The following is a 23797-nucleotide window of genomic DNA, read 5'->3' as shown; positions in this document are numbered from 1 at the left end:
AGCGCCGACGAGCGAGTAAGAGAGACAGGGAAAAAGACATCGGAACGTTAAGCGAAAAACTTGCAATTTCCATTTTAAATACGCAACAACTTTCGGCTAGAGGCAGGCCGCAGCCACAAGGAGTCCAAGTCGCTGGATTCCCCACCTCTGCAGCTGCTCAACAAGCGATAAAGGGAGGGGCGGGGGCAGTGGATCGTAGGACCAGACCCAGGCCTGCACTGAGAGAAAGTATCTTCGAAGTTTTGAATTTACTCAAATTGTTTCAATAGCCAAAAGACTCTAAAAAGCACCTGCGAAATGAGTTGATTGAATTGTGTCAAAATAAAATAGACGAAAATCAACTTGATTTCTTTAATGCCATTACAATTTTTAAATTATTTTCTTTATTATTTATTAATGCAACCATCACATAACCATAAGAACGACTCTGATGAAGGATGGGTTTCATTATCTTTTTAAAAACAAGACTGAAATAATACAATATCGTTTCTTAATTGTTTAGACTCTAAAATTCAAGAAAATTATTGGGTCCTTCTGATTTCAATATTTAAAAGTTTAACTTAATCTTTAAAGATTTAAACGTGATATATTATTTTGAACATCAGCTAAATAAAAAAAAAAATATATAACTTAAAATATTTTCCCCCGTGTAAGCATGAACAACGTACTACTTGGTTCGCAACTCCTCGCCGAGTCGGCGGTTAGTTGTCTGTGGATCGTCTGGCTCTTGATTGGAGCTGCCTCCAGGAATCGAAGGAGCAGGAGAAGTTTAGGGAGCCTGGACGGAGACTGGGCGGATTGGCGCTCTTTTGTTGGCTATGTCATCAGCATAAATTTTGCCTCGCATTCATCATAATTTCCATGCATTTAATTTGTGTCATAAATTGTCTGCTTTACTCTAGGAGTCGACTGAGATTGGGATGCGATGGCCGTAAAGGCTGAGATATGAAATCTACAATTAGTTCTGGGGTGGGAGAGCTTAACTCTTGCCAAGTTCCAAAAGGCAGTTCATTGAACGCCGGACGACGGGCATTTTCACTTTCACTTGAAGCGGGCTGGGAAATGGGAATTGGGAAATGCAGGTTCAATGGTCACGCACTTGGCAAAACAGCAGCAAAAGCTAAATGACATCCCTAGTCGGGTGTCTGATTACCCAGCAGATTTTGCAAATGAGCCGGGCAAACATTGGTAAGATACAAAAAACAAGCACAGACACTTGAGATACAACGAAATGCATTCGCCAGATACAAAGATACGGCGATGCAAAGATACTCGACGCACGTTTGAATGCTGTTGTAGTACTGCGATCAATAACAACAAAAGAGGCAGACTGTCTGGGCCGAGATGGGATCGTTGTTGGCCAGGTTAAAGATCGTTAGGCGCGACAAGGGGTCAGGTAGTGGTAGTGGCAAAGCAGATGATGGCCACGATAATCAAGGAGTGGAGTATTCGTCCGTCTGTCTGTTCAGTTTATTATTTTCCAGCCGCCTGACCAAATGAGCCAATAATTTCGTTGGTCGCGACTGCTAAACCATAATCATTGAGTTGCATTGATTGGAAAATCCATTATGGGCCTCACTTTTTAGACTGCACATGCTAATGGCTCCCTTTTTTACGAGCCACTTCCTTGCAGGAACCGGATTATGTAACTCTCAGAAGGGGAAGTCCTAAGCAAACAAATCAACTCCGTTTTTATTGACTTACGCAATGATTTCCTTTGATAGCCTATGGCCCAAAAACGATATCGGTGAAACTTACCTGCAAGAGAGAAGGAAGAAAGACAGATAGAATTAGTCATACGGATAAAAATATATATATATATCTGGGGTACATATGATATGCGTGGAAATGATTAAGCAATTTCCGTTGACATGCAATTTTCCAAATGGACCAGAAGAGAGTGAGAGTGCGGAGATAGCGAAATATCTGCAATTGCAATCGCTCATAAATCAAGTTTGCTCAATTGAGGCTTACGTTCGGTTCGTTTTATGGCGACAGATTGTGTTGCGAAGCAAATGCAGTTAATGATTAGGAATGTGGCGAAATGTGGCGAAAGGGAAACGCCGATATAATAGAGAGTTTCGGTTTCGAACGGTATTTATCTGGCATTTAGGCGAAATGCTTTGAAAACTCACTATCAAATTTGTTTCATATACCCATGTAATTTAGCTGCAGCTTACTTGGTTTGCAAAGTAATTTTGTATCATTGAAATATTTATTTATCCGTGGATGTTGGACATAAATTTACTTTAGTTCTTGAAATCCTTTTAGATACAGAAAGTATAAATTAAAATAATATTAACATCCATCCCAAAAACCATAAAAATTCCCACACCAATTATCCCTAATCCAACCATGCAACTTCCTTGATACGATTCCCTTCATTTTCCCACACCTCGCTGATGTCTCAACTCGTAATTCTCAAAGAAAACAACCCAGAGATCATCTGGCTCTACGCCTATGAGTTCCACCCCCAAACATCTCCAACACCTGCTGACCTGTGGCGCAATCTTTCCACCGATTGATGGATGGGACACTGTCAGGTAGTCGGGGCAGCATCCGACCAGATACTTTCTGCCACATGGGTGTGAAATTATTTCGTCGAGAGACAGCTCAAAGATATCTCTTTGAGGCGATTTTGGAGCCCACCACTTTGCGCCAAGTTCAATGGACGTTCGTTGGCAGTCGCAAAGGGTCTCCTTTTTTGTTTCTCCATTTTTATGGACAGTTAAACAATTATATTTGGTATTTACAGCCGGCCAGACGACCATACGAAATATGAGATGTGAAAGATGATGCAATGCGGCAATTGACCAGCCAGTTTGAATAAGAAGGAGGTGGAGGAGATGGCTTCAATCCAAGGAGCCGAGTCAATCGGCGACAATCTGCCACTTGGCACTTTCGTTTTTCGCTTTCGCAGTGAAAAGAAAACATTTTGTGGCATTTTTTCCAGCTGGTCACGTAACCAACCAACTGACCATTAAGAAATTCTTGAGGACTGGGGTTTGGGCATGCGGACTTGAGCAACTGCACCCGCACCCACCCAATTGAGCTGCCCCGCCCGGCGGCATAAATCACAAGTGAAAAGTGCAGCGCAGTGTCGGCATCGCCATTCCATGGTGTGTGCATAAATCTAATCGGGCGTTTTATATCAGCACCTCGACGGCGAAACTAGAAGACAATGCGCAATCCGCAATCCGCCTAAATATAGCACAGACTTCAAGTCCGTTCGTCATGCCAGATGCAATCTAAATGAAAACTGACTCCCCTCATTGACAGCACGTCCAGATCTCAAGTTATGATGGGTTATAGCTGGGGGAAAATAATCCATTTATACTGTATCTAGGATACTCTATCTATAATAATACTCCTGCAATAAGACATTAAATTTTGTAATTATTTCACGAGGTCTCTTTTTATGACGGTTTATACCTTCAGAATAAATAGTGATAAAGCAATCTCACTGAAAACATATCCGGCTCACTTGAAAAATGTTTAAGATCTTTGCAAAATATAGAATAGTCTTTTTAATAAAATTTTGATATTTTCATTAAAAATCTAAAAATATGTATGTATGTACGCATCGATTCGAAAAGATAGCAATGTACCTTTGAATATAAAAAAAACATGTTCATTTACCTATGCAGCTGCTTTTTGGTTTTTATTTTAATTTTTTTATGGGCTCCACTCATGTATTTTTATGAAATCTGGTGTTTGTAGGTGCGCTATGATGTTGTTATTTCTGGTTTTGGTTTTTCTTTATGTTTTCGGATCATTTGTAAAATGCTCACGTGCCACGATTTCTTGTTTGCTTTAGACAAAGTTGTGAAAAAATACAAAAGTAAATATATAATAGTGAAAAGAATGCCATAGAGAGGCACGTTTCGGGTGGAACGCAGTTCGAGAAATTTGTTTGCCTATTTTATGTTAATTCCTATGACGGACCCTAATCCGCCGATTCCAATGGCCCATGGCCAATCCTTGACGTCTGACGAAAGGTGTGCCATTCGCAGTGGTTGCAAATTAATTGCCAACTTATATGCAAATATAATAACCATTCTTCAATTCAAATTACATGGCGGAGCATATAACGATCGTATATATTCCAGGGCTTTCGACTGCTCTATGCAAATTCAATTTGAGTGTTTTGCTGTAAAGGAACGATGAAAAACAAGGCGCGAAACGATTTTCCAGCCCACGCAGCAATATCGAATAACAGCAAACGTGTTTGCATGTGAACTTGAATGAAATGCCAAGCTCGAATTGGGTTACAGACAATTGCCCGCCCGTAATTATACCAAAAACCCACAGAGCCCGAAACAATCCTGTCCCCATATGCTGACAGACAGATTGATTGCTCGCCCAGGCTTTTGGGATCTGAAGAGTTAATAAGCAGGCAAATTGGGGGAGAAACCTCCAAGATTTATGGTATTTTTAACGGAAGAAAACGAGGGAATGGCAGCTTGAAACCAGAAATGTCAATCATTTGTTTTCAGGCGAATTTTGGTTTTGCATCAAAGGTCCGGTTTTCCATTAACTCACTAAAACTCAGAAGATTACCTTAATTTATATTACACTTCAGCGGATCAAGGGTTTAGTCACTTATAGAACACTAATTCCTTTTTTTTGTTTCCCAAGAAAATACAACCACAAATATAAACCAAACCAGATTTAAGAGAAAACTCGTTTAAAAATCAAAAAGCAGTTCTGCTCTTTTAAAAATCATTAACTAAACCAGTAAAAATCAAATAAGAATTAATCTGTTAAGCTAACTAAACACTGAAGATCATTAATCATAATGAACCGAAAACAAACAGAAATCATAATATTCTCTGACCCGGAGCAAATCATTAAGTTGTCTTAACTCTAACGCATTATCTTCTCATCTTTGAAGAACTAAATCTAGTCCAAATCGTGGTAATAGTGCTCCGAAACTAACATTTTATAATCAAATTTGATACGTTGAATGCTAATTTGTTTCAATTTGCGCTCGACCGCAGAATGGTGAAAGAAACAACTATTTTTCTGGTTTTTACCAGGCACGCCAAATCAATCAAAACCTTAGCAGTCGCACATGGAGCAAAACAATCAAAGCATTATCGCAAAAAAATAAAAACGGCGTGCTGAAAAACCAAACAAAAAAAAAAGATTAATGAACAGGAATGTACATTAAATTGGTTGGCCCGACGCACATGGACTTTCACTTTCCAGCGAGCGCGGCAAAGAAAAGCGATAGGGCGAAGAAATGTGAAGTTGGGAAACTATCCATCAGATACTATGAGTATCTGACCCATTAAGACCCAAGCAAACCAGCACACGCAATGCAAAACGCATTGAGATATCGTTCGTTGTCCCTGGCAATTGTTTTAATTGGATTGTTTATTGGTTAAACGGGGAGGGTTCTACGGGTTCGGGTTTTGGTTGCCATGTAAGCTCAACGGGGTGGCCCATCTATTCCCGACCTCGTTGTCTGCGAAATTGAGTCAACCCATATGCCCCATTGTATTGGCCTAGTTCACCATATTTCATGCTCAATTTTACTCTTTCAGGGTCACGTGAAACCGAATTGACTAACTAAAAGTATTTATTTTTTGCAACACTTCCCCAAGGCTTTCCGTGTCGCCACTGATGTCGTCAGATCTGTGGATTATTTTAGGTATCCCATTTAAAATATATTTGCCTTTTGTTGTTTGTCCGTTCTATATGCGTCTGTCGGTCTGTCTAGTAAATTAATGTCTAGCTAGGAATTTTTTCTACACAATTTATTTAGAGACAATTTTTTAAATTTCTATATGGAAATATTTAAAATATTGTTGGGGTTTTCTGTTGGGAGAGAAAATAGAAAATGTTATTTATTTAACAATTTTGTATAAAAAGAAGAATATAAAGACGTTTTAGAAGGATAGATTTTCTAAAAAAATCAAGGAATTTTAGAAAATTTTTAAAGCTATGAATTCTACTGCATATTCATTAAAGTTAAAAAATTTGCATAAAAATGTTAGTGTTTTGCTAAATAATTCTTTTGAGTTTATTTTCAGAAAAAAACATACAAATACTGTGGTTTTAAAAAGATGTATACGTTTTATATCGATATTAAAAAAAGTATTTTTTAACACAAACAACATTTTTAAGAACCTAAGCCAAAAGAGAATTGTAATTTGCACGTTTATAAATTTTAGTTATATCCAAAATGTATAAAAGTCCGAACATTTCGAAAGATCATTGAACTGTTCAAGAGCGTTTTTCACAATTTTAATACGACTCCTTACAACGAGAATTTTTACAGATTCCATTAATCTTAGCGGATGTCTCATTATCCCCGATTCGATCGTTTTTTTCTGTCTTGACCAGACGATTTTTCATATTTTAACGAGCTAAAATTACCCGACATATCGTAAAGAGACCCTGATATTATATAGCTATTGAATACAGCTTGTGTGCTACCCCCAAACAATCTGTCACAATTTATTTTAACACTTGCTCCCCCATGTCGTTACTCTGTCGCCCGAAAAACAAATTGTATTTGTTTCAGTTTATATTTTGGCGATTGTTTTTTGGGGATTTTCTCTGAAAACATTTTGGTGACGGAAGTGCGCGTGTCGGCGCGACGCCATTTAAGCCAAAAAAATTAATATGGCCATATAATGTGTATTTAACGTTTAAAAAAACAGACGAAAAGCCAGGCGGTGCATTAATATTTCAGCGGCGTTTTGAACGCGCAAATCTGTGACGCCGCCGAGTCGTCAAATCCTGACTTGCATTCGGAATCAAGACGCGGTTTAATTTCCCTATATAAAATCACAATATCGGCAAACAGTAGCACCTATAGATATCCACATATAGAGAATATATAAACCAGCCGGCCATCAACTAAACGGCCCATGGCCTGCATAAACAATTTGACGTCAATTCAAATGGAAAGAGAACAGAATAAATATCTGACTTTGAAATCAAGCAATATCAAAATAAAGCCAATGAATGTGTTTTCTTTTTTGTGCCTCACTCTATTTCAGGAAATAAATCAAAAAGCTTATAGTAAGAAACCATTAGAAAGGAAATTATATGCTGCAAAGGAAGTCGGCAATTTGTTTGCTAAAAGTCTGGTCAGAGAATTTACGACCTAACTATCTTCGGAGCATAAAAATGCACTCAACCCTTATAGAGAATGACTCAACCATCCGACAACCAACAACTAACCAACCACCGATGAGCCAAAGGGCGGCAATTCGCAAACAAAGGAAAAAAAAACATCTTTTGTTGGCCAACTTGCCAAGTTGCAATGGGCAACATTGAAAAATAAATATGCAAAGAGTGCAAATATTTAGCCGGTGACCCTTAAAAAGCGATATTTGACATTTGTGCTCAAAATATACATTTTACGAGTGCCGCAAAGCAAAGCCAAACTACATAAAGAAAATTTAAGGGGCAAGGTATACAATGGAAGTCTAGGTAATGCTCTTTGTTACATAAATTACAAAAAGAAACTGTAGATCAATGAGAAAAATATTAATTTATATTTAAACATTATATAAAAGATTATTTTTAATATCGATGGCCAGAAAAGAGACATTTTTTGTTCCAAGAAAGTTCATTTTAATGACCTGTCATAAGTACCAAAACACGCAGAGCACGAATTTTCAGTTTGTAAAACAAAAAACTGCCATCCAAATCCCCACAATCATCAGTTTTTGACATTTTGAGAACTACAGAAATGATATACGGCGAAGTCAAAACTTTCAAGAGAAATGATGTAGTGCATTGATTCATTCATATTAGACGAACGAATGAGTTTAGTTCGAATACATATGTCTTATTTTTGGGGGGCCTTAATTGCCGACGAACTGATCCAATTTTAGAGGAAAACTATTGGAAAAACAAACGCACACGGAGAGTGGAAGAGGTGGAAAATTATTCGGAAGATGCGGCTGCCAAATAGATACAAGTTGCTAGCGCATAGAGTAGATACAGATTTCAATCCGAAACTGAATCATGATGGACGCACACAAGTGGACCTCGGCCACACCTCTCCACCTCAGCTGATGTAATACTCGTTCAACGGATGTGCCGAAATGCTTATAAACAAACAAGGAAATGGCACGGAGAGAAAATGCATCTAACAATTTTCAAATATTTTAATTTTTAGGCAGCATCTATTGATCAAGACGGAAAATGAAGTAGTACTGCAGAAAACTTAAAAATAAGTCTCTTTTGTATTGAAATACAATTAAATAAAATAAATTATATCTAATTTTATTGTAAGCCTTAACAATAATACTATTATTCATGTTTAATTTAAAATTATATGCTGATCTTTGTTTAGTAATATTTTTTCAAAAATCCCCTAATTCGCTTATGGATTTAAATGTATATAGGCATTCTCTGTGTAGGCCGACTTGTACTTACACTTATAGCGCGTACTGTCTAGCATTTGGGTGCAGGAGCTTTATCATTCCAGAACAGCAAGTTAGCCGATATTTCTTGTGTTTCGTTTGTGGTTGGCCCCCTCACATTTGTTTAGGCCGCTCACGTTGTCACAGAAACCGCAGGCAATAGAGGGTTAAGGGTCCGAGGGGTAAAACCGAGGGACCAAAGTATGTTAGAAAGTAAAACGCGCGAAAACAAATGCCACTATATTGATTACTGGAAAGACACACAAAAACACACGCGTGTTTTACCGGCGAAGTTAACCGGAGTCGTTAGCCTTTATTTCTTTTTTCTATTTGTTGTGACAGGTCCGCTGTCTGCACTTGTGAATGTTGTAGCTGTTGACAATCCAATTAGCCAGTAAAGATGCCGCCCTAACCATCAGATAATGACATATACCCCAAGATAGTATATCTTGAAGGGCTTTCACCACCGAAAAATTGCTAAAATATCTTTGGGATTCTTTCGACTTAGAAACCAAAGCGATTTGGTTAGAACTTAGGATAGAAACGCGAGGAAAAACTACCGAAGACCGCGACGGAAAAGCGGAAAAACGCGAACTGAAAACTCGATGCGAAGGGGAACACAACCAAAGCAGAACTGAATGGCCAGCGGAGGAATCCAATGGCCAACAAATTCTGAGGCGACCCCTGAGTGAGAGCTTTCCGCTCACTCGACATGGGCATAGGCGGAAAACTCAGGAAAAGTCGGATGAAATGCTATTTTTGCCCACGCCGGAAAACTACTCAAAGAGCCAAAGCAAGATGAAGCAATAATGTGAAACATTTCAACTGAGAATTTTGTTTACAACGATTTTTTGGCCGAAAGTCGCGCCGGCGTCCAGCAAATGAAAGTGAAATTTTGGGTGACCGTGTAAAAATGGCTGGAAGAATTAAAGGAAATACATTTTATTCCAATTCGGCCTATACTTATTTTATATTCAGAGCACACTCATTAGAGGTCAATCAAATGAATAATTTGTAATACATCATCATTTGACTTTTATAATTTGAAAAGGCTTATCAAAAACAGTCGAACTTCCATTGCTCACAACCAACATCTACCACAAAAAGTTAGTCAGATTTATGGAGGCTTCGAGGTTGATAGTTTATTTTACCTCGTTTTTTTCTATTACCAATTTATGGGACTCCACCGATAAAGATTTTGAGTTAACAAAGATCGAGTTTTGGACTGTAACATTTTTTTTCTATATATTTCATTGCGTTTTAAATATGCCCATTTAACTGTATGTTTACATACCCCAAAATTGCAACTGTACTTTGTGTAATGTAGCTGTAAATATTTTTATCTGTTTTCACTCACCTTAAAAAAATACAGCTGGGATTTAGGGTCCTCCCCCACACTCCTGTGGGCAAACAACAGCTGTTTTAAGACTCCCAACTCCTTCTGTTTCAATATTTTTCCTTCCTTTCTTGTCAAGATGCATTTATAGACTCCCTTGTTGTTTTAAACCCGAAAAACACGCATTTTTATTTTTTTTTGCTGGGAACACACACACGTACGCACTGCCAAAAAAACACATACACCCGCAAATAACAGTTGCATTTTGCCGGTTGGAGCACGCTTTGTTGTTGTTGTTGCCGCCAGATAAATATGGAAATAATTAATTTGGATAGAAAACTTACCTGTTAAATGCTTAGTACTCCTCTTCACCTTAATCAAACTTCAGATAACTATATAATTACATTTAGTTTTATTAATTACAACTATCACACGGATTTCATTTACGCGCCGCGAGCTTAGCTTGTGAAATATTTTTTGACTTCGGGCGGAAATTCGTTTGGAAAAGGGGTGGCGGCATAGGTACGGTCTTACACACCCGAAATGCACTTTTATATGATTTATGGTTTGTTAATATCATTAAACATAAGCTCAGATTTGGCAATTGGAATTATTTTGTTTTATTTGTTTCCCAACGTTGCCAGATCGCTGGTTACTTGTCATCAGCTGGAGAGCTGCCACACTCTTTAAATAAACATGGTGTGGCTCCCCACTTTTTAGTGTTGTGTAACGTCGGCATCACAAAAATCACATTGTGTTCAGAATTCAAGAGGTTTTTTAAATTTTCTCTGTAATTAATTGATTTTATAAGTTGTTTTTAAACGGAGACACAGTTGAAATGGCCCGCACTGAGATGGAGAAAAAGGCCAAGCGCCAGGGCAAGAAACGCAAGCACGAGGCAGTTAAAAATATCGAAAATTCGGCATCCGACGACGAGGTGGCCAACAAAAGTCTTATTTTGGAGCCACAGGTGGAGCAACAGGCGGCTGTTACAGGTGGGCTTGGCTTTGTTCGTGAACCAACTATATGTAATATATCCAACATTAACAGATAAACCACCAAAAAGGCGGCAAAAAGGAGAAGAAGCATTGGCTACCAAGAAACGGAGCAAGAAATTGGCGACGGAGGTGCAGGTGGCCACCAATGGACACGAAGAAAGTAATTCAGAGAAGCCTCTAAAAAGAAAACAAGTTCAGGAAGCAAACAAACCCGTAAAGGAGAAGCGCAGTAAAAAGGAAAACAACTCGGACGATGATGAAGAGGACTCCCAGCCCACAAAAGCTCAATTAGAGGAGGCTGCCCGTCCGGAAAACACCAATGCCGTGGTAACCGTGCGCCAGAAGAAGAAACAGAAGCACCAGCAGCGTCTCGAGTCCCAAAGAAATCAGAACACCAACAAAGAAGCCAAAATCAACAAAGAATACCTCATCAAATGGAAGGAATCCCGCCAGGAGTGGAAGTTCAACAAACTCCGGCAGATTTCAATCCAACAAACCGCTTTCGATGAGGAGAAACTAGATGCCGAGCTGTGGCCCACTGCTCTGGAGTATTTGGCCAGTTCCCAGGGAGCAGCGCGCTCGAAGATCAGCCAATTGGCTGAGGAGGTAATCCAGAAACTAGACAAGGAAGGAGAGAAACTGGAGGACGAGGCTGAAAGACAGAAACTGATCGAGTCCACGCGGTACCAGCGGGCACGTGATCTCCTTCAGAGCTTCGACTAGTTTTATATGTTAGTTGTTAATGTTTTCTCTAGGATTTAATAAAGCACCGCCTTTTTATTTTACTTAAATCATGATTGGAACTTGTTTACGGTGAATTGATTTTTAAACCTTCAATTTTTCATTATTTGTAGTAAAAACATGGATTCTACTCTTCGAGTAGAAGCTTATTTTACAATTTATTAAGGTCGCTTTTTAACTCTACTTATATTTACAGATCCACATAGGCCAGCAATTTGTCCAGGTGATCTACCCGCTGTTGCAGCAGCTGCTGCTCTTCCTCCTTAAGTTTCAGCTTGTCCAGTTGATCCGATTTCAAAAGGAAATGCTGCAGGAAAAGCCGAACACTCTGTTTAAATTGCTGGAGCTTCGAGTTCTTAGCGACTCTTTCGAACGTCTGATAAACTTCCCGCTCGTCGGGCGATAAAAGTAACCTGACCATCACTTCCTTCATAAAGTAAAAGCTGAGCTTATCCAGCTGCATGAAGTCCACCACTTTAAGAACAGAGAGCTGCAAGCCAGCTGCTAGGATTACTTGTTGTAGAAAACTAGCCAGGTTACGAATCTGCGGTTTTGAAAGCTTTTCAATGTCATTAATCCTATCCCAACTGGCGAACTGGAATGCCAGTTGATACTTCCTATTGAATTGACAGAACTTGAGGGCCAAGTGAGCGTAATAGGGATTCGCTCGCTTCTCGTTTAGGGCACAATGTATGATCACATAGGCCACCGCCCGCTGATCCTTCAGAGCCAAATGCAGGATCTTTTCAAAGGCATCCACATAATCAGCAGCACTCATGATAATGCAGAAGATATTCCTCCTTTCGGCAGTGTTCATCTGCTGCTTTTTGGCCAGCTCCAGTAACTGATCCGCAAATCCTGCATTTGCAGAATTAGATGAGTTCTTATTCGGTTTTTGTTTGGCAGAACCCATCTCGTCGAGGTTTCCTGTCCAGGCAGAGCCCACGATCCACCATTTTCCCACTTTGTCGGCCCGCAGGAGGTCCTCTAGTGTTATATTTAGGGTAACAACATAGCGATCGTTTTTCAGCATGGCCTTCAGGCGCTTTCGTAGATTATCCGCCAGCTCAGGATCATATTGCGGCAGCTTTTGCATATTATTATTTTTGACTGCATTCAGGATGTCTACCATGAAACGCAGGCGGGGATTCTCCTTGAGTTCTAGTGGTGCGCTGGCAATCTGCGATTGAACTTTTTGCATCATGGTCTTGAAAGCTAGTGGATCATCCTTGCGCAGACGGAAACCAATCGATTGGAATATCTGCAAAAGGCACTCCACACTCTTCTCGCAAAGCTGATCTGTCAATTTGCCTATCAGCTCCATTAGCAAGCTCAGCTCATAAATCTTGAACAGGTACATGTAGCAGAGCACTAGCACAAGGTTATTCAACTGCTTGTCCTCCACTTCCAAGTTAGTGATATCCTTGACATAACCATCGAATAACTCCACGAATGTCTGCAGAAAATGGGCACCGATCTCGCTGCCTATTTGTGCATGCAGATAGGCCAATAAAACCATGTGTTCCTGTACCATTCGCTCATTGGTCCGCGTGGAACCCAGCAAGGCTTCCTGGAGTAACTTTGTTAGGGTCTCGTTCATGTTGTAGCGGGAGTTCTTCATGTATAGGGCCTCTATGCCAGCGGCAATCTTGTGAAGATTCGCCTCGGACAGTCGATTCAGGAGACCTTTACTCTGTTTTAGCAATCGGGCAAGGATCTCCGCCTGCTTTTCGCTGGATCCTGCACTGGCGGCCATCAGAGCTCGTTGATGTGGAGGTATGTACTTCTGACCGACAGCAGAGGCTTCTTTCTCCACGGGATCGGGCAGGATGTTGCCCTCGGCATCTCGCTTTCGTCCGTAGATGTCTTCTTTAACTGGGGATAGAAAAGCGGGGATTAATGGGTGAGTTTTGTGAGAAAACTAATATAAACTTACTTTTGGGAGCTTCTTCTTCTGCTTCGGACCCTTCATCGCTTTCATCTCCACTTATATCTTCATCGTCCTCCTCATCCTCTGAACCGCTGTCATCTTCCGGGAAGTTATCTTTCAGTTCATCCTGCTCCTCTTCCTCCTCATCGCTCCACATGCCCGCATCCTCCTTTTCTTGCTGCTCTTTTAGCCGTTTCTTTCTTTCCTGTTTTTCCTCCCACTTCTGCTTCTCCTCTTCGTCATCCAGGACAAAGTCCAGTAGGTAGTCCAAACCATCGTTAAACATCTTCCTAACCAGACGGTTTTTATCCTTTGATTTGTTGAGTTTCAGCTTCTTTTCAAGCTTGTTGATCTCGCGATCTTCTTCCTCGTTTTCCAGGCGCAGTGTCTTGAGTCGCTGCTTCTTGGACTTGGACGACAGTTCCTTTTGCTGGCGGAGTTCCTTTCTCCTGACCAATTCTTCATCCTGTCTTTGGATGGCACCTCCTTGCATTTTCTTGGCCCTCTTACCCAGAGGTTCGAAAACTTCCACCTTCTCCTTGCTTTTGGGCATGAGAGCATCGACATCAGGATCGCTGAAATCCGAATCGATGGACTCATCATCATCGCTGTCTATTTCTCCGGATAAAAGTTGTTCTTTGGGAATATCGTCTGGATTTACTTTAGGTTTTTTGCTCTTTTTCTTCTTCTTGTTTTTGCCTTGTAGAGACTGCGCTGCCGACGCCTCTGCTGCCGCGGCCACGCGCTGAGTTCCGTTGGTTTTGCCGGCGTGATAAAGCCGCTTATTCTGCTTTTTGACCTCCGACTTCTGTTTTCTTTGCTCCTTGCGGGTTAATGGCTTTTTTTTGGCCTCCTTTTTCTTTATTTTAACCATTTTTAGTGAGATTTGAAAGCAATTTCAATCAGATCACATTTAAAAATTGTTGTGATTGGGGAATCAGCTGTTTTTAACTAGTGTTGGACAACCACGTGGTTTGACATGGACGCAGTCAGACATTTTGAAGGGGATTCTCTAATTCAAACGACTGTTAAAATTTAACTTTAATAACTTTATTAAGCGATTAAACGCTTAAATTTGTTGTAAACTTAAATTTGTGTATATTGCTCCATTAAAATTAATACTTTACTAGTAATTTCATTCCAAAACTTGAAATCGATAAACATTTGGGTTTAAAAATGTTGTTGATGAAATCTCTGTTAATCTTAAATTTAATTTCACGAAACTTATCAACAATTTTTTTTTTATTTATTTATTGCATTAACCCAAACCAAACATATCAGGGGGTTGCAGAAACCCATCATCCCCTTTGCTCCGCCCATGACGCAATGAAACCATTGGTCTTTTTTAGTGCATTTTGTAAAACGCACAGCAATTAATTTAATTTCTTAAATCTTGAATAAAAACAGGAGTTGCTGTTCCGCCATGTCCACCAGGTGGTATCCTATCTACCAGCGCGGCAATCCGCAACTGCGAGTTTTCCTCCCGAACTTCTGGATGAAGTTGATTCGGCCCACGGAGGAGCAGCCGCCAAATGTGGTCACCTTTTCGGTTTCGATGGAGATGACCAAATACGATGTGCGTAGCTATCTGGAGAAGATCTACAAGCTTCCAGTGGTCGATGTGCGAACTCGTATTGCCCTGGGGGAAACCAAGAAGGATCAAACTTATGGATACATCACCAAGAAAGATGATGTGAAACTGGCTTATGTAACATTGGTATGGATTGCTGGATTCTCAGGGTTTGCGGATAGATTTTTATATCAATTCATTATATTACAGCCCAGGGAAGAGTCCTTTGTCTTCCCCGATTTCTTCTCGGAAAAGGCAGAAAAACAGGCCAAAGAGGAGAAGTCACTTGATGAATCAAAGGAAGGTTTCCGAAGATTTCTGGACAGAAATAAGAAAAGACCCGGCACTCCAGGCTGGTTTTCCATTTAGTTTGTAGTCTATAGCATAAGATTCATTGTTATTTCAACGGGTAAATAAACATTTATTTCGAAAGTCCGAATAATTTAAAGCTAGGCTTCATTTTCGAGGAGTAATCCTCTGCTTTTTGGGTGATTCATATATTATTTTGCCTGCTTGACAGCGGCGGCGACCCAAGCGCGGATTTTGTCCTCATCCTGCAGGCCCACCATGCGCTGCACCTCCTTGCCATTTTGCAAGACCACTAGGACGGGAACGGCGGCCACATCGTAATCCAAAGCTAGTTCGCTGTGCTCATCAATGTCCACTTTGGCCAATTTTATTGAACCCGCTTGTTCGCCCACAATGCCCTCGATTCTGGGGGTCAGCAGCTTGCAGGGATTACACCATCTGGGGGTTTGTGATATAACAATTAATTACTGATGAGTCAGGATATATATAATTCAAAGTACGTTGCAAAAAAGTCCACGATCACGGGCTGCTGGCTGTTCTTCACTTTCTTGTCGAAATCCTCGGCACTTTGAACTTTAAAGATCTCCTGGCGCCGTGCGGAAACTGACAATGGGCGGATTTGCTGACCACTGACCAAACGGCGCGTCGTCTGTCCCAGGATATTTATCATCTTTCGCTGCATGGCTTATTTTCTGCGTTTTTTGGGAGTGCAAAATCTTTTAAGAATTGATTGCAAAATAATGACAAGAGAATCACAACAACAACAAGACGGTGGAGAGTTACCAGACAACGTAATTGCTGGTAATACCACCTAAGGTGTGGATACACTTTTAATTGAGCTGTTATTTTTAAGTCACGATATTTTGTAGTCCTAAATTTATATATTATATATGAAAAATAATAAGAAAATTTCATATTTTTAATATTTAATAAGAAACTCTAATCATTAAATCAAATTTTTTTAACTTACGACATGAGCTCCGTAGTCGTCCTTTCAAAACATTTGAAAACATTTTACCACTTGGTCGGATTTATTTTTCAAGCCAAGGTATTCCTTAAATGGAATAAAAGGAAGAACAAACATAAAACATTTCGCAAGTACATTCAAACATCTTTTATTTCTATATTTATTATCAAATCTAATGATGACAGAACTCAATATCTGTGGACCTGATACTCTTGATCTTGTGCTTGATATTGAAAACATTTGATAATAAATTTGTAATACCGCATTTATGAATTCAAGCAAGTTTGCAATGATTGAAATCATAAATAAAAGAACAATATATGATTTACAAAGGGTCAAAGCGATATATGCTTTATTAATTTTCCTGCGTATACTTACACATATATATCAAATTAAATTTTTTCAAAAATTATTGCAGATATTTTTCTTTATTTGCATTTATGATGTCGTTGTTTCTTTATTTGCATTTTTTGGGCGACAACGACATCATAAATGCAAATGTTACTTTTCTTATTAAGTTTTTAATAATTTTATTGAAAACTGTTTTCGTAACGTGCTGTTGTACGCTAGGTGGCAACTCTGTTGCAAAAATTTTCATCATTTTCGTGGTGTGCACACACTGGTACGTGGTGGCTGCCACTTTTTTTGTGAACTGGGCTGCATATTTTTGTTTTGTCGTAATAATATCACAAGTTCTCGGTTAAAATTCAAGTGTTAGATGCGCCTAACGGTCTATAATATACGAGTAATTAATTAGCGTGGTTAAAAGGCGGGGAGAATCGGCCGGAAGACCAGCAACCTCGGGCCAATTAGCTAAATTGCCCAGCGAATTGCGCAAATGGCCGATGGAACTTTTTGCCAAACTGGGTTAAATTGAAGGCCAAGGATCAGGATCTGGAGAAAAAGCGATCAAGATGGACGACCTGTCGCAGGGCGACATAGACATATGCCGCGTGTGCCGATGCGAAGCGCAGTCGGATAGGCCTCTGTTTTACCCATGCATTTGCACGGGATCGATCAAGTACATCCACCAGGACTGTCTGATGCAATGGATGCGCTACTCGCACAAAGAGTACTGCGAACTGTGCGGCTACCGCTTCAGTTTCCAGCCCATCTATGCCCCGGATATGCCGCGAGTCCTGCCGTTGAAGGATGTCCTGGTGGGTCTAATGTCCGCTGTTTTGGAGGGCGCCCGCTGCTGGCTCCACTACTCCTTGGTGGGCATGGCCTGGTTTGGAGTGGTCCCATTGTCCGCCTACAGGACCTACCGGTATCTATTCCGGGCCAGCTCCTTCGACATGATTCTCACGCTGCCCTTTGACATCTTCTCCATGGAAAACCTTGCAGCAGATGCGTTTCGGGGCTGCTTTGTGGTGACTTGCACCTTGCTATCCTTTATAGGATTGGTTTGGCTGCGCGAACAAATCCTCCATGGCGGCGGCCCCGATTGGCTGGAGCGGGATGATGCCCCTCTGCAGGCAGCGGCTGCTAATCCTGCGCCTGCTCCTGTCGCAGAGGCAGCTCCTCTGCCCCAGGACGACAACAACAATGGCGATGCACCGCAGGACGTGCCCATGGACAACGAGGCGCCCGCCCCAGCGGACAACGAGGGACAGGATGCCGCCCGGGAAGCAGCTCCAGCGGCTGCAGCTCCCGCCGTGGACGCCGATGCGGATGAGCAGAATTGGAACCCCATGGAATGGGATCGTGCCGCTGAGGAGCTCACCTGGGAACGCCTTCTGGGCCTCGATGGCTCGTTGGTTTTCCTCGAGCACGTCTTCTGGATCATCTCACTAAACACCATGTTCATCTTTACCTTCGCCTTTTGCCCCTATTGCGTGGGCAACTTTATCTTGAGTTCCATGGATCTTCTGCAGCCGGAGAAGCCACTGTTGCACTTTCACGGCCTGATTACCACTTTATTTGGATACTGTTGCATTGGCTTGACTTTGGTGGTGCTGCACTTCTTCGCCAGAGTATTCCGTTTGCGAAGAGTATGCTGGTTTATTGGATTGTGCTATATAGTGGTGAAGGTATCATTACTTTCCGTTGTGGAGATTGGAGTACTACCGCTCATCTGCGGCTGGTGGCTGGACATCTGCTCGTTGCCTTTACTGGACGCCAGTCTTAAGGATCGCAAGGCTAGCTTCAAAGCGGCTCCGGGCACCTCTCTTTTCGTTCACTGGATGTTTGGCATGGTCTACGTTTATTACTTTGCTGCTTTCATCTCGCTGCTGAGGGAGGTTCTGAGGCCGGGCGTGCTCTGGATCTTTCGTAATGTCAACGATCCGGACTTCAGTCCCATCCAGGAGATGATCCATGTACCGATTGTGAGACACATCCGCCGGCTGGTCGCCTCGGCCATGATCTTTGGTTTCGCCGTTCTCTTGATGCTTTGGCTGCCCATTAGGATTCTTCAGGTGGCCTGGCCAAACTTCTTGCCCTATGCTCTGAGTGGTGATGCGGAGGTCAACGATTTAAGTCTGCAACTGCTTCTTTTGCAGGTGAGTTAGTGTAGTAATCCTCTATTGTATTTTATCTAAACCATTTCGCTTTCAGATCGTTTTACCAGGCTTCTTTGAGCAAACCCAAACGCGCATCTGGCTGAAGGGATTACTTCGCATATGGTGCACCGCGGTGGCCTGGTTGCTGGGCATCCGAAGCTATTTGCTTCCGGCCCCTGAACCGGAGCCCGAGAATCCCGCAGCTGGTGAAGAAGGCGTGGAGAATGCGGCTGGCGAAAATGGTAATCAAGAGGGCGATAATGAGGGAGCTGTTGCACCACCACCGCCGCCTCCACCGCCACCGCCAGTAGAACCTGCGCCAGCACCACGAAACCTGGCCGCCGCTCATCAGGCAATCATGCAGCGGGATGCACCCGTGGGATTCCAGCCATACGACAAACCCTCGCTGTTCGCCTTCCGTTTGTGCGCCCTGCTCTCCCTCATGTGTTTGTCCATCGTTTGTGCTGCCATGCTGACGCTCACCGTACCCGTCTACATTGGTCGGCGGCTGATGATGCTCTGGACTGGCCAGCCGGGTGAGAAGGCAGCCGGTGCGGGAGCGGCCGCCGCGGCAGGAGCAGTCGGAGTGGCTGGGAATCTGGCGCCGGTGGATCCGGAGGGAGCCAGGAAGAACGAGCGACTGCTGCGTTCTCACGAGCTGTACACCGCTGAGATTGGAGGCTACCTGTGCTGGATTGTCTGCCGGGGAGTGGCCGTGGTCGTCACCCTATTGCCCCAAGGACGAGCGGCTATTGTCAGCAAACTCAAGCACTGGGCACGAGTGGCATTACAATATGCCCTGCCTGTTTTAACTCTCCTGGGAATCTTCGTGCTGGTTCCACTACTTTTTGGATTGCTACTTGAATTGGTGGTGGTCATTCCCCTACGCGTTGCATTGAGCAAGACACCCATCCACTTCCTGTGGCAGGATTGGGCGCTGGGCGTGCTCTACAGCAAGATAGCCATCGCCTTGACTCTAATGGGTCCGGATTGGCATTTGAAACGGGCCTTGGAGCGTGCCTATATGGATGGATTGCGCGATTTCGATCTGAAGTTTGTGATGCGGGACTTGGCAGTGCCGGTGGTTACTACTTTTGGCCTGGCTTTGGCCGCTCCCTACGTCCTGGCCCACATGGTGTTCCCGATTTTCCTAGCCGACGCTTATGCGCGGCATGTCGTCGCCCGTCTCGTTTATCCGGTTAGCTTCTTCGTGGTGGGCAGCATCTGCTTCGTTTTGTTCCAGATCAAGCAGCTGAAGAAGCTCTACCTGTCCATCAAGGTGGACAAGTATCTGGTGGGACAGCGGCTAGTAAACTACGAGCACCGCAAAAAGCAGCAGCAGCAACAGCAGCAGCAGCAGGAGGAGGAGGAGCAGCAGCGGGCGGCTCGGGAGTTGAAGGAGAACCAGGAGAGGGATCGGGAGCGGGAACGGGAGCAGCTGGCCCAGGAACAGGAGTTGGCCCAGCTTCTGTAACGAGATCAGGTGGGGCTTTCAGTTCTTAAGATGGAAAAATCACTTGATTTATGTAGGCTTATGGGTTTTAGCAATCAATTTCTTAAATGTAAATCTAATTGTTAAAGTTTTTAGCAAGCTTAAACTTGAAATAAGTTTTTCAATTTAAAGTTATTACAATTTCCTACTTTGATCTTATTTTAATGTAATTTTGTCTTTGTGCTAAAATTTTTGAAAATTGTAAAAAGGATCTTCTTATTTTATAAAAAAAAGGCATATGAAGTATATTTGAGTAAATCATAAATTTTACTCCGTCGTACAAATAAAATCCAAATTTATTAATCGGTATAGATTTCTTTAAGCTTAGCTAGCGAATATTTTTATTTTTTAAAGTAAATAAATTTTCCCGAGAATTTATTTCTGGGATTGTTTATGAAAGAAAGTGTTTGAATTCACTCTTTTTAGGAAAATATACAATTAATGGATATCCAATTTCTATTTAAAGATTTTTATTTCAACCTGACAAGAAGAAGGATGCCACGAGAAGCTGATAGCTATGCTTTTTCATCCTGAAGCTACTCCTGCTGCTGATATATCTCTGATTAGTCTCTGTTGCCCTGCTCAAACGGAGGATTTAAAAATTTTCGAGTGAAATAAACCTATTTTGTTTTAGCTTCGGCCTTTTTACCCCACATTAGTAATCTTTCGTTATATGATTCATGTGTTAGCTACAATTGTTGTTAAATCCTTTAAACCCTTATATCGCTTATAGATCCTAAGTTGTATGATATTTTAAGACAGCCAGGCATAAAGCCCCGCCACACCCCCGACCTTATATAAGTAATCTTTTGAGTAGCGTTGAAACCTTGTATTAGAGCCGTGTGCAGAAACTACATTTGTGAAGTGTCAACCGAGCAAAAACTTTAGAAAACCCCGAAATAAACCAAATCCAACATGGTAAAACTGGTGAAAAATTACGGATAGTGGAAAGTAAATAAAGAAATTTTCGAGCTAGCTTTACGAACTGTAAAAATTATATATGTATACATTATAAATATAACTGATTTAAAATTAATTAAAAAATTTAAACTTAAACTTCAAGAGAAATACTATGGTTTTTCTATAAGGGAACTTTATTAGAAGTTGTCGGGTTATATAAACCAAACATGCTATTTGCAATAAAAATAATTCCAAACCGAATTCGCGAGAAATATGTTACTGAAAAAGAATTATTGAATGCGTTCGGACATCTGTTGTGCCAAGTCGAAAAGCACAAGAAATATAAGCAGACAATTAATCAACGTCTAAACATATTAAATGAAGCACCATAATATAAGTGGAGTCAATGGATGAGCGGTGCGCTCAAGTGAGCTAATCATTGAATTTTCTGAGTTCTGAGTCGTGAGGGGCGATGTCAATCATGCGCCTTGTGTGCCAGCAGCAATTGACAGACACGAGTCTCGCCCACGGGGCGTATTAGGAATGACCAGTCAGTCGGTAGTGAAGTGGATCCAGGATGCTGCCCCAAAAATTCCTAATCAAAAATAAAAAAAAAAATAGCTCAAAAGTTGTTCATGCCGCCTCCGAAACTTTTGGCTGTTGCGAATTTGTTGCTGCGACAAATAGAAAAGTTTTCAATGTTTGTAACTTAAATTGTTTTGTGGTTTGACATGGCCACGACTGTTTCATCCCACACGCAAAAGCAAAGTGGCTTATGTGCCGTGGCTATTAAAATGTATGGCAGGTCCTCATTTCTCATTCCCCACCATGACTTTACCAAATTAAACACTTACCAAAAGTTGCAGAGGGACGAGAGGCGCAGAGATAAACAAATAATAAAATGAAATCAAATAATTTGCATTATGTCAAAGTTGAAAGTTGCTGAAACATTTTACTTGCCAGCGCGTGCTTAAGTAGAGGGCCAAACCAAATGGGAATAAATGGGGGGTACGGCATTTATAAACTTGACAAAACTTTGGCGCGTGTTGGAGTGACCCATTGGACGGGATCGGGATAGTGCCATCCATCTCCCAGATTTCCTGCTACTCAACAGCGAAAGGTTTACATTGCGGTTCATTGAACCAAATATTAAACACAAGTCCGTGAAACAGACTAAATTTTAATTAAATACCCCATCGATTGGCATTGATTTACTTGTTTGGAGGGGATCTTAACGAAGGCTTATGCGCAAAGAAAATATATTTACTAACATAAAGTGGATTTTCACTGAAGAAATTTGTAATATCCCTTTATAAGAAAAAAATATTTTATTTTTCTATTTTTCAAAATCAAAAAAATGTTAAAATGTTTAAGAGTTTAAAGCATTAAAGTTGCCAAGTTTTATGTTTTCCTTCTTTTATGATTAAACTTTCTTGTCTTACAGATTAAATACTGTTTGGCTTAAGTGATCAATTATCATGCATTCATTATAATTTGTTCTAATTTGTTTAATGTGTATTAAATTATTAAGAAAATATTTTCTCCCTGTATATATTGAAATATCTCAAGTTGCTTGATTTTCAGCCGAAGGAAATAGTTCATTAAGCTGAATAGCTGTTTGGTGAAATACTTTTAATTGGATTTCCAACTATGCAAGTGCATTGCAGTGAGATTGAGGACGTATTTTACACGCACAAGTTAGCTCCGTAAATCAATAGTCATCTTCATCTTATCATGTCCTACATAATTCAAAACATTCTCAAGTCTGATGGAGATCAAAACAATGCACTTTTATGACTCTATTAAAAGACCATAAAAATATATATTACAAGCTGATGGCATTTGGTCCAGTTCCCTTGCTGTAAGCGGATTTCGGGCTTAAAGTTGTTGCCACATTAATGCTCTTTTTTTTGGGGGGCCACAAATTCCTAAAGGACCACAGCGAATGCCACAAAATGCCAACATCCAGACAAATAAAGTTTTGAAAACGTTCAATGGTTGGCAAACAAAACCTCTCGCCACTCCAGTGGAAAACACACAACACTTGCCAACTGCTGCCTATCAATTTATTTAGAATTTCATCTGAATAATTAAACCGTCTCGCTTTCGGCCATCGTCCATCTCTATTTTACCATTATGCAAAGGGGGGATAATATTTGATTACTTTCAATAATGTAAACAGTAAATGTCGAGCTGTGGCTAATTTGAAATGTGGTTGCGTTGGAAATTGCATTACTGATTTTATTCATTTATTTTGCCTTTTGCTCTCATATTCCAGTATTTAATTTTCACTGAAGCCATTTAATTACCACCTTAATTACAAATCAATTAAAAACCTTGATTTTATATATTACAAAGAGAACAAGGTTTTTATTCCAATTCATTTAAGAATGCATACAAAAATAGTTTTAAGCCAATCCTATGCACTTTTTTTGTCAAATTGTAATATTATTTATAAGTAATATAGAAATATATTTATAATATTTGTTCCTGAAGTAAATTCCTGTAATCTTGTATACTAATATTTATGTGGGATTTTCTTTATTTTCCGATGATTTTGATTGAAAGCTTTAACAATCGGATTCCCATTTTAATTAGTTAAACAAAACGGTAGTCAAAGAATTTGTTTTCTAACTTTAAGCTTCCCATTTAATATAGAC

At 40.8% G+C, this 23797-nt stretch overlaps 6 protein-coding genes across 7 annotated transcripts in view; 3 read left to right on the top strand and 3 right to left on the bottom strand.

The window, feature by feature from the left end:
- LOC108052880 (supervillin) overlaps window positions 1-9007 on the bottom strand; it is a 124442-nt gene extending 115435 nt beyond the window's left edge. Inside the window, exon 1 of the mRNA XM_044458191.1 lies at window positions 8404-9007. The gene's annotated coding sequence lies outside the window, so the exon portion shown is untranslated. The remainder of the gene's footprint in view (window positions 1-8403) is intronic.
- A 1456-nt stretch (window positions 9008-10463) lies between these two features.
- LOC108052890 (uncharacterized protein C7orf50 homolog) lies at window positions 10464-11515 on the top strand. The gene is made up of 2 exons (XM_017135418.1): window positions 10464-10721; window positions 10777-11515. The coding sequence occupies exons 1-2, from the start codon at window positions 10565-10567 to the stop codon at window positions 11445-11447; spliced, it is 828 nt and encodes a 275-aa protein (XP_016990907.1). The 5' UTR covers window positions 10464-10564; the 3' UTR covers window positions 11448-11515.
- Window positions 11516-11561: 46 nt separating this feature from the next.
- LOC108052889 (nucleolar MIF4G domain-containing protein 1 homolog) lies at window positions 11562-14345 on the bottom strand. Its single transcript, XM_017135417.2, has 2 exons — window positions 13402-14345; window positions 11562-13340 (listed from the first exon to the last, which is right to left on the bottom strand). The coding sequence occupies exons 1-2, from the start codon at window positions 14267-14269 to the stop codon at window positions 11656-11658; spliced, it is 2553 nt and encodes an 850-aa protein (XP_016990906.2). The 5' UTR covers window positions 14270-14345; the 3' UTR covers window positions 11562-11655.
- A 380-nt stretch (window positions 14346-14725) lies between these two features.
- Window positions 14726-15413, top strand: LOC108052891 (39S ribosomal protein L23, mitochondrial). The gene is made up of 2 exons (XM_017135419.1): window positions 14726-15112; window positions 15176-15413. The coding sequence occupies exons 1-2, from the start codon at window positions 14819-14821 to the stop codon at window positions 15332-15334; spliced, it is 453 nt and encodes a 150-aa protein (XP_016990908.1). The 5' UTR covers window positions 14726-14818; the 3' UTR covers window positions 15335-15413.
- LOC108052892 (thioredoxin, mitochondrial) lies at window positions 15366-16049 on the bottom strand. Its single transcript, XM_017135420.2, has 2 exons — window positions 15775-16049; window positions 15366-15712 (listed from the first exon to the last, which is right to left on the bottom strand). The coding sequence occupies exons 1-2, from the start codon at window positions 15954-15956 to the stop codon at window positions 15466-15468; spliced, it is 429 nt and encodes a 142-aa protein (XP_016990909.1). The 5' UTR covers window positions 15957-16049; the 3' UTR covers window positions 15366-15465.
- An 807-nt stretch (window positions 16050-16856) lies between these two features.
- Window positions 16857-21291, top strand: LOC108052888 (E3 ubiquitin-protein ligase MARCHF6). 2 transcript variants are annotated; one of them, XM_017135414.2, is made up of 3 exons: window positions 16857-18745; window positions 18801-20228; window positions 20704-21291. In XM_017135414.2, the coding sequence occupies exons 1-2, from the start codon at window positions 17156-17158 to the stop codon at window positions 20217-20219; spliced, it is 3009 nt and encodes a 1002-aa protein (XP_016990903.1). In that variant the 5' UTR covers window positions 16857-17155; the 3' UTR covers window positions 20220-20228; window positions 20704-21291. The 2 variants fall into 2 exon arrangements, with proteins under 2 accessions (XP_016990903.1, XP_016990904.1); XM_017135415.2 differs by lacking the exon at window positions 20704-21291 and having other exon boundaries at window positions 18801-20640.
- Window positions 21292-23797: the final 2506 nt, after the last annotated feature.

Source organism: Drosophila rhopaloa, unplaced genomic scaffold (genome assembly GCF_018152115.1).
Source record: "Drosophila rhopaloa isolate 14029-0021.01 unplaced genomic scaffold, ASM1815211v1 contig_163, whole genome shotgun sequence".
NCBI lineage: Eukaryota > Metazoa > Arthropoda > Insecta > Diptera > Drosophilidae > Drosophila > Drosophila rhopaloa.
This window is presented reverse-complemented; position numbering and strand designations above follow the sequence as displayed.

Bases quoted from the DNA above. Each gene is read 5' to 3' on its own strand.
- LOC108052891 (XM_017135419.1), top strand. From the start codon at position 14,819: ATGTCCACCAGGTGGTATCCTATCTACCAGCGCGGCAATCCGCAACTG. The intron at 15,113-15,175 runs GTATGGATTGCT...ATTATATTACAG, and splicing joins AACTGGCTTATGTAACATTG to CCCAGGGAAGAGTCCTTTGT.
- LOC108052889 (XM_017135417.2), bottom strand. From the start codon at position 14,269: ATGGTTAAAATAAAGAAAAAGGAGGCCAAAAAAAAGCCATTAACCCGC. The intron at 13,341-13,401 runs GTAAGTTTATAT...TTCTATCCCCAG, and splicing joins AGAAGAAGAAGCTCCCAAAA to TTAAAGAAGACATCTACGGA.
- LOC108052892 (XM_017135420.2), bottom strand. From the start codon at position 15,956: ATGCAGCGAAAGATGATAAATATCCTGGGACAGACGACGCGCCGTTTG. The intron at 15,713-15,774 runs GTACTTTGAATT...ACAAACCCCCAG, and splicing joins ATCGTGGACTTTTTTGCAAC to ATGGTGTAATCCCTGCAAGC.
- LOC108052888 (XM_017135414.2), top strand. From the start codon at position 17,156: ATGGACGACCTGTCGCAGGGCGACATAGACATATGCCGCGTGTGCCGA. The intron at 18,746-18,800 runs GTGAGTTAGTGT...TTTCGCTTTCAG, and splicing joins TGCAACTGCTTCTTTTGCAG to ATCGTTTTACCAGGCTTCTT.
- LOC108052890 (XM_017135418.1), top strand. From the start codon at position 10,565: ATGGCCCGCACTGAGATGGAGAAAAAGGCCAAGCGCCAGGGCAAGAAA. The intron at 10,722-10,776 runs GTGGGCTTGGCT...CAACATTAACAG, and splicing joins GCAACAGGCGGCTGTTACAG to ATAAACCACCAAAAAGGCGG.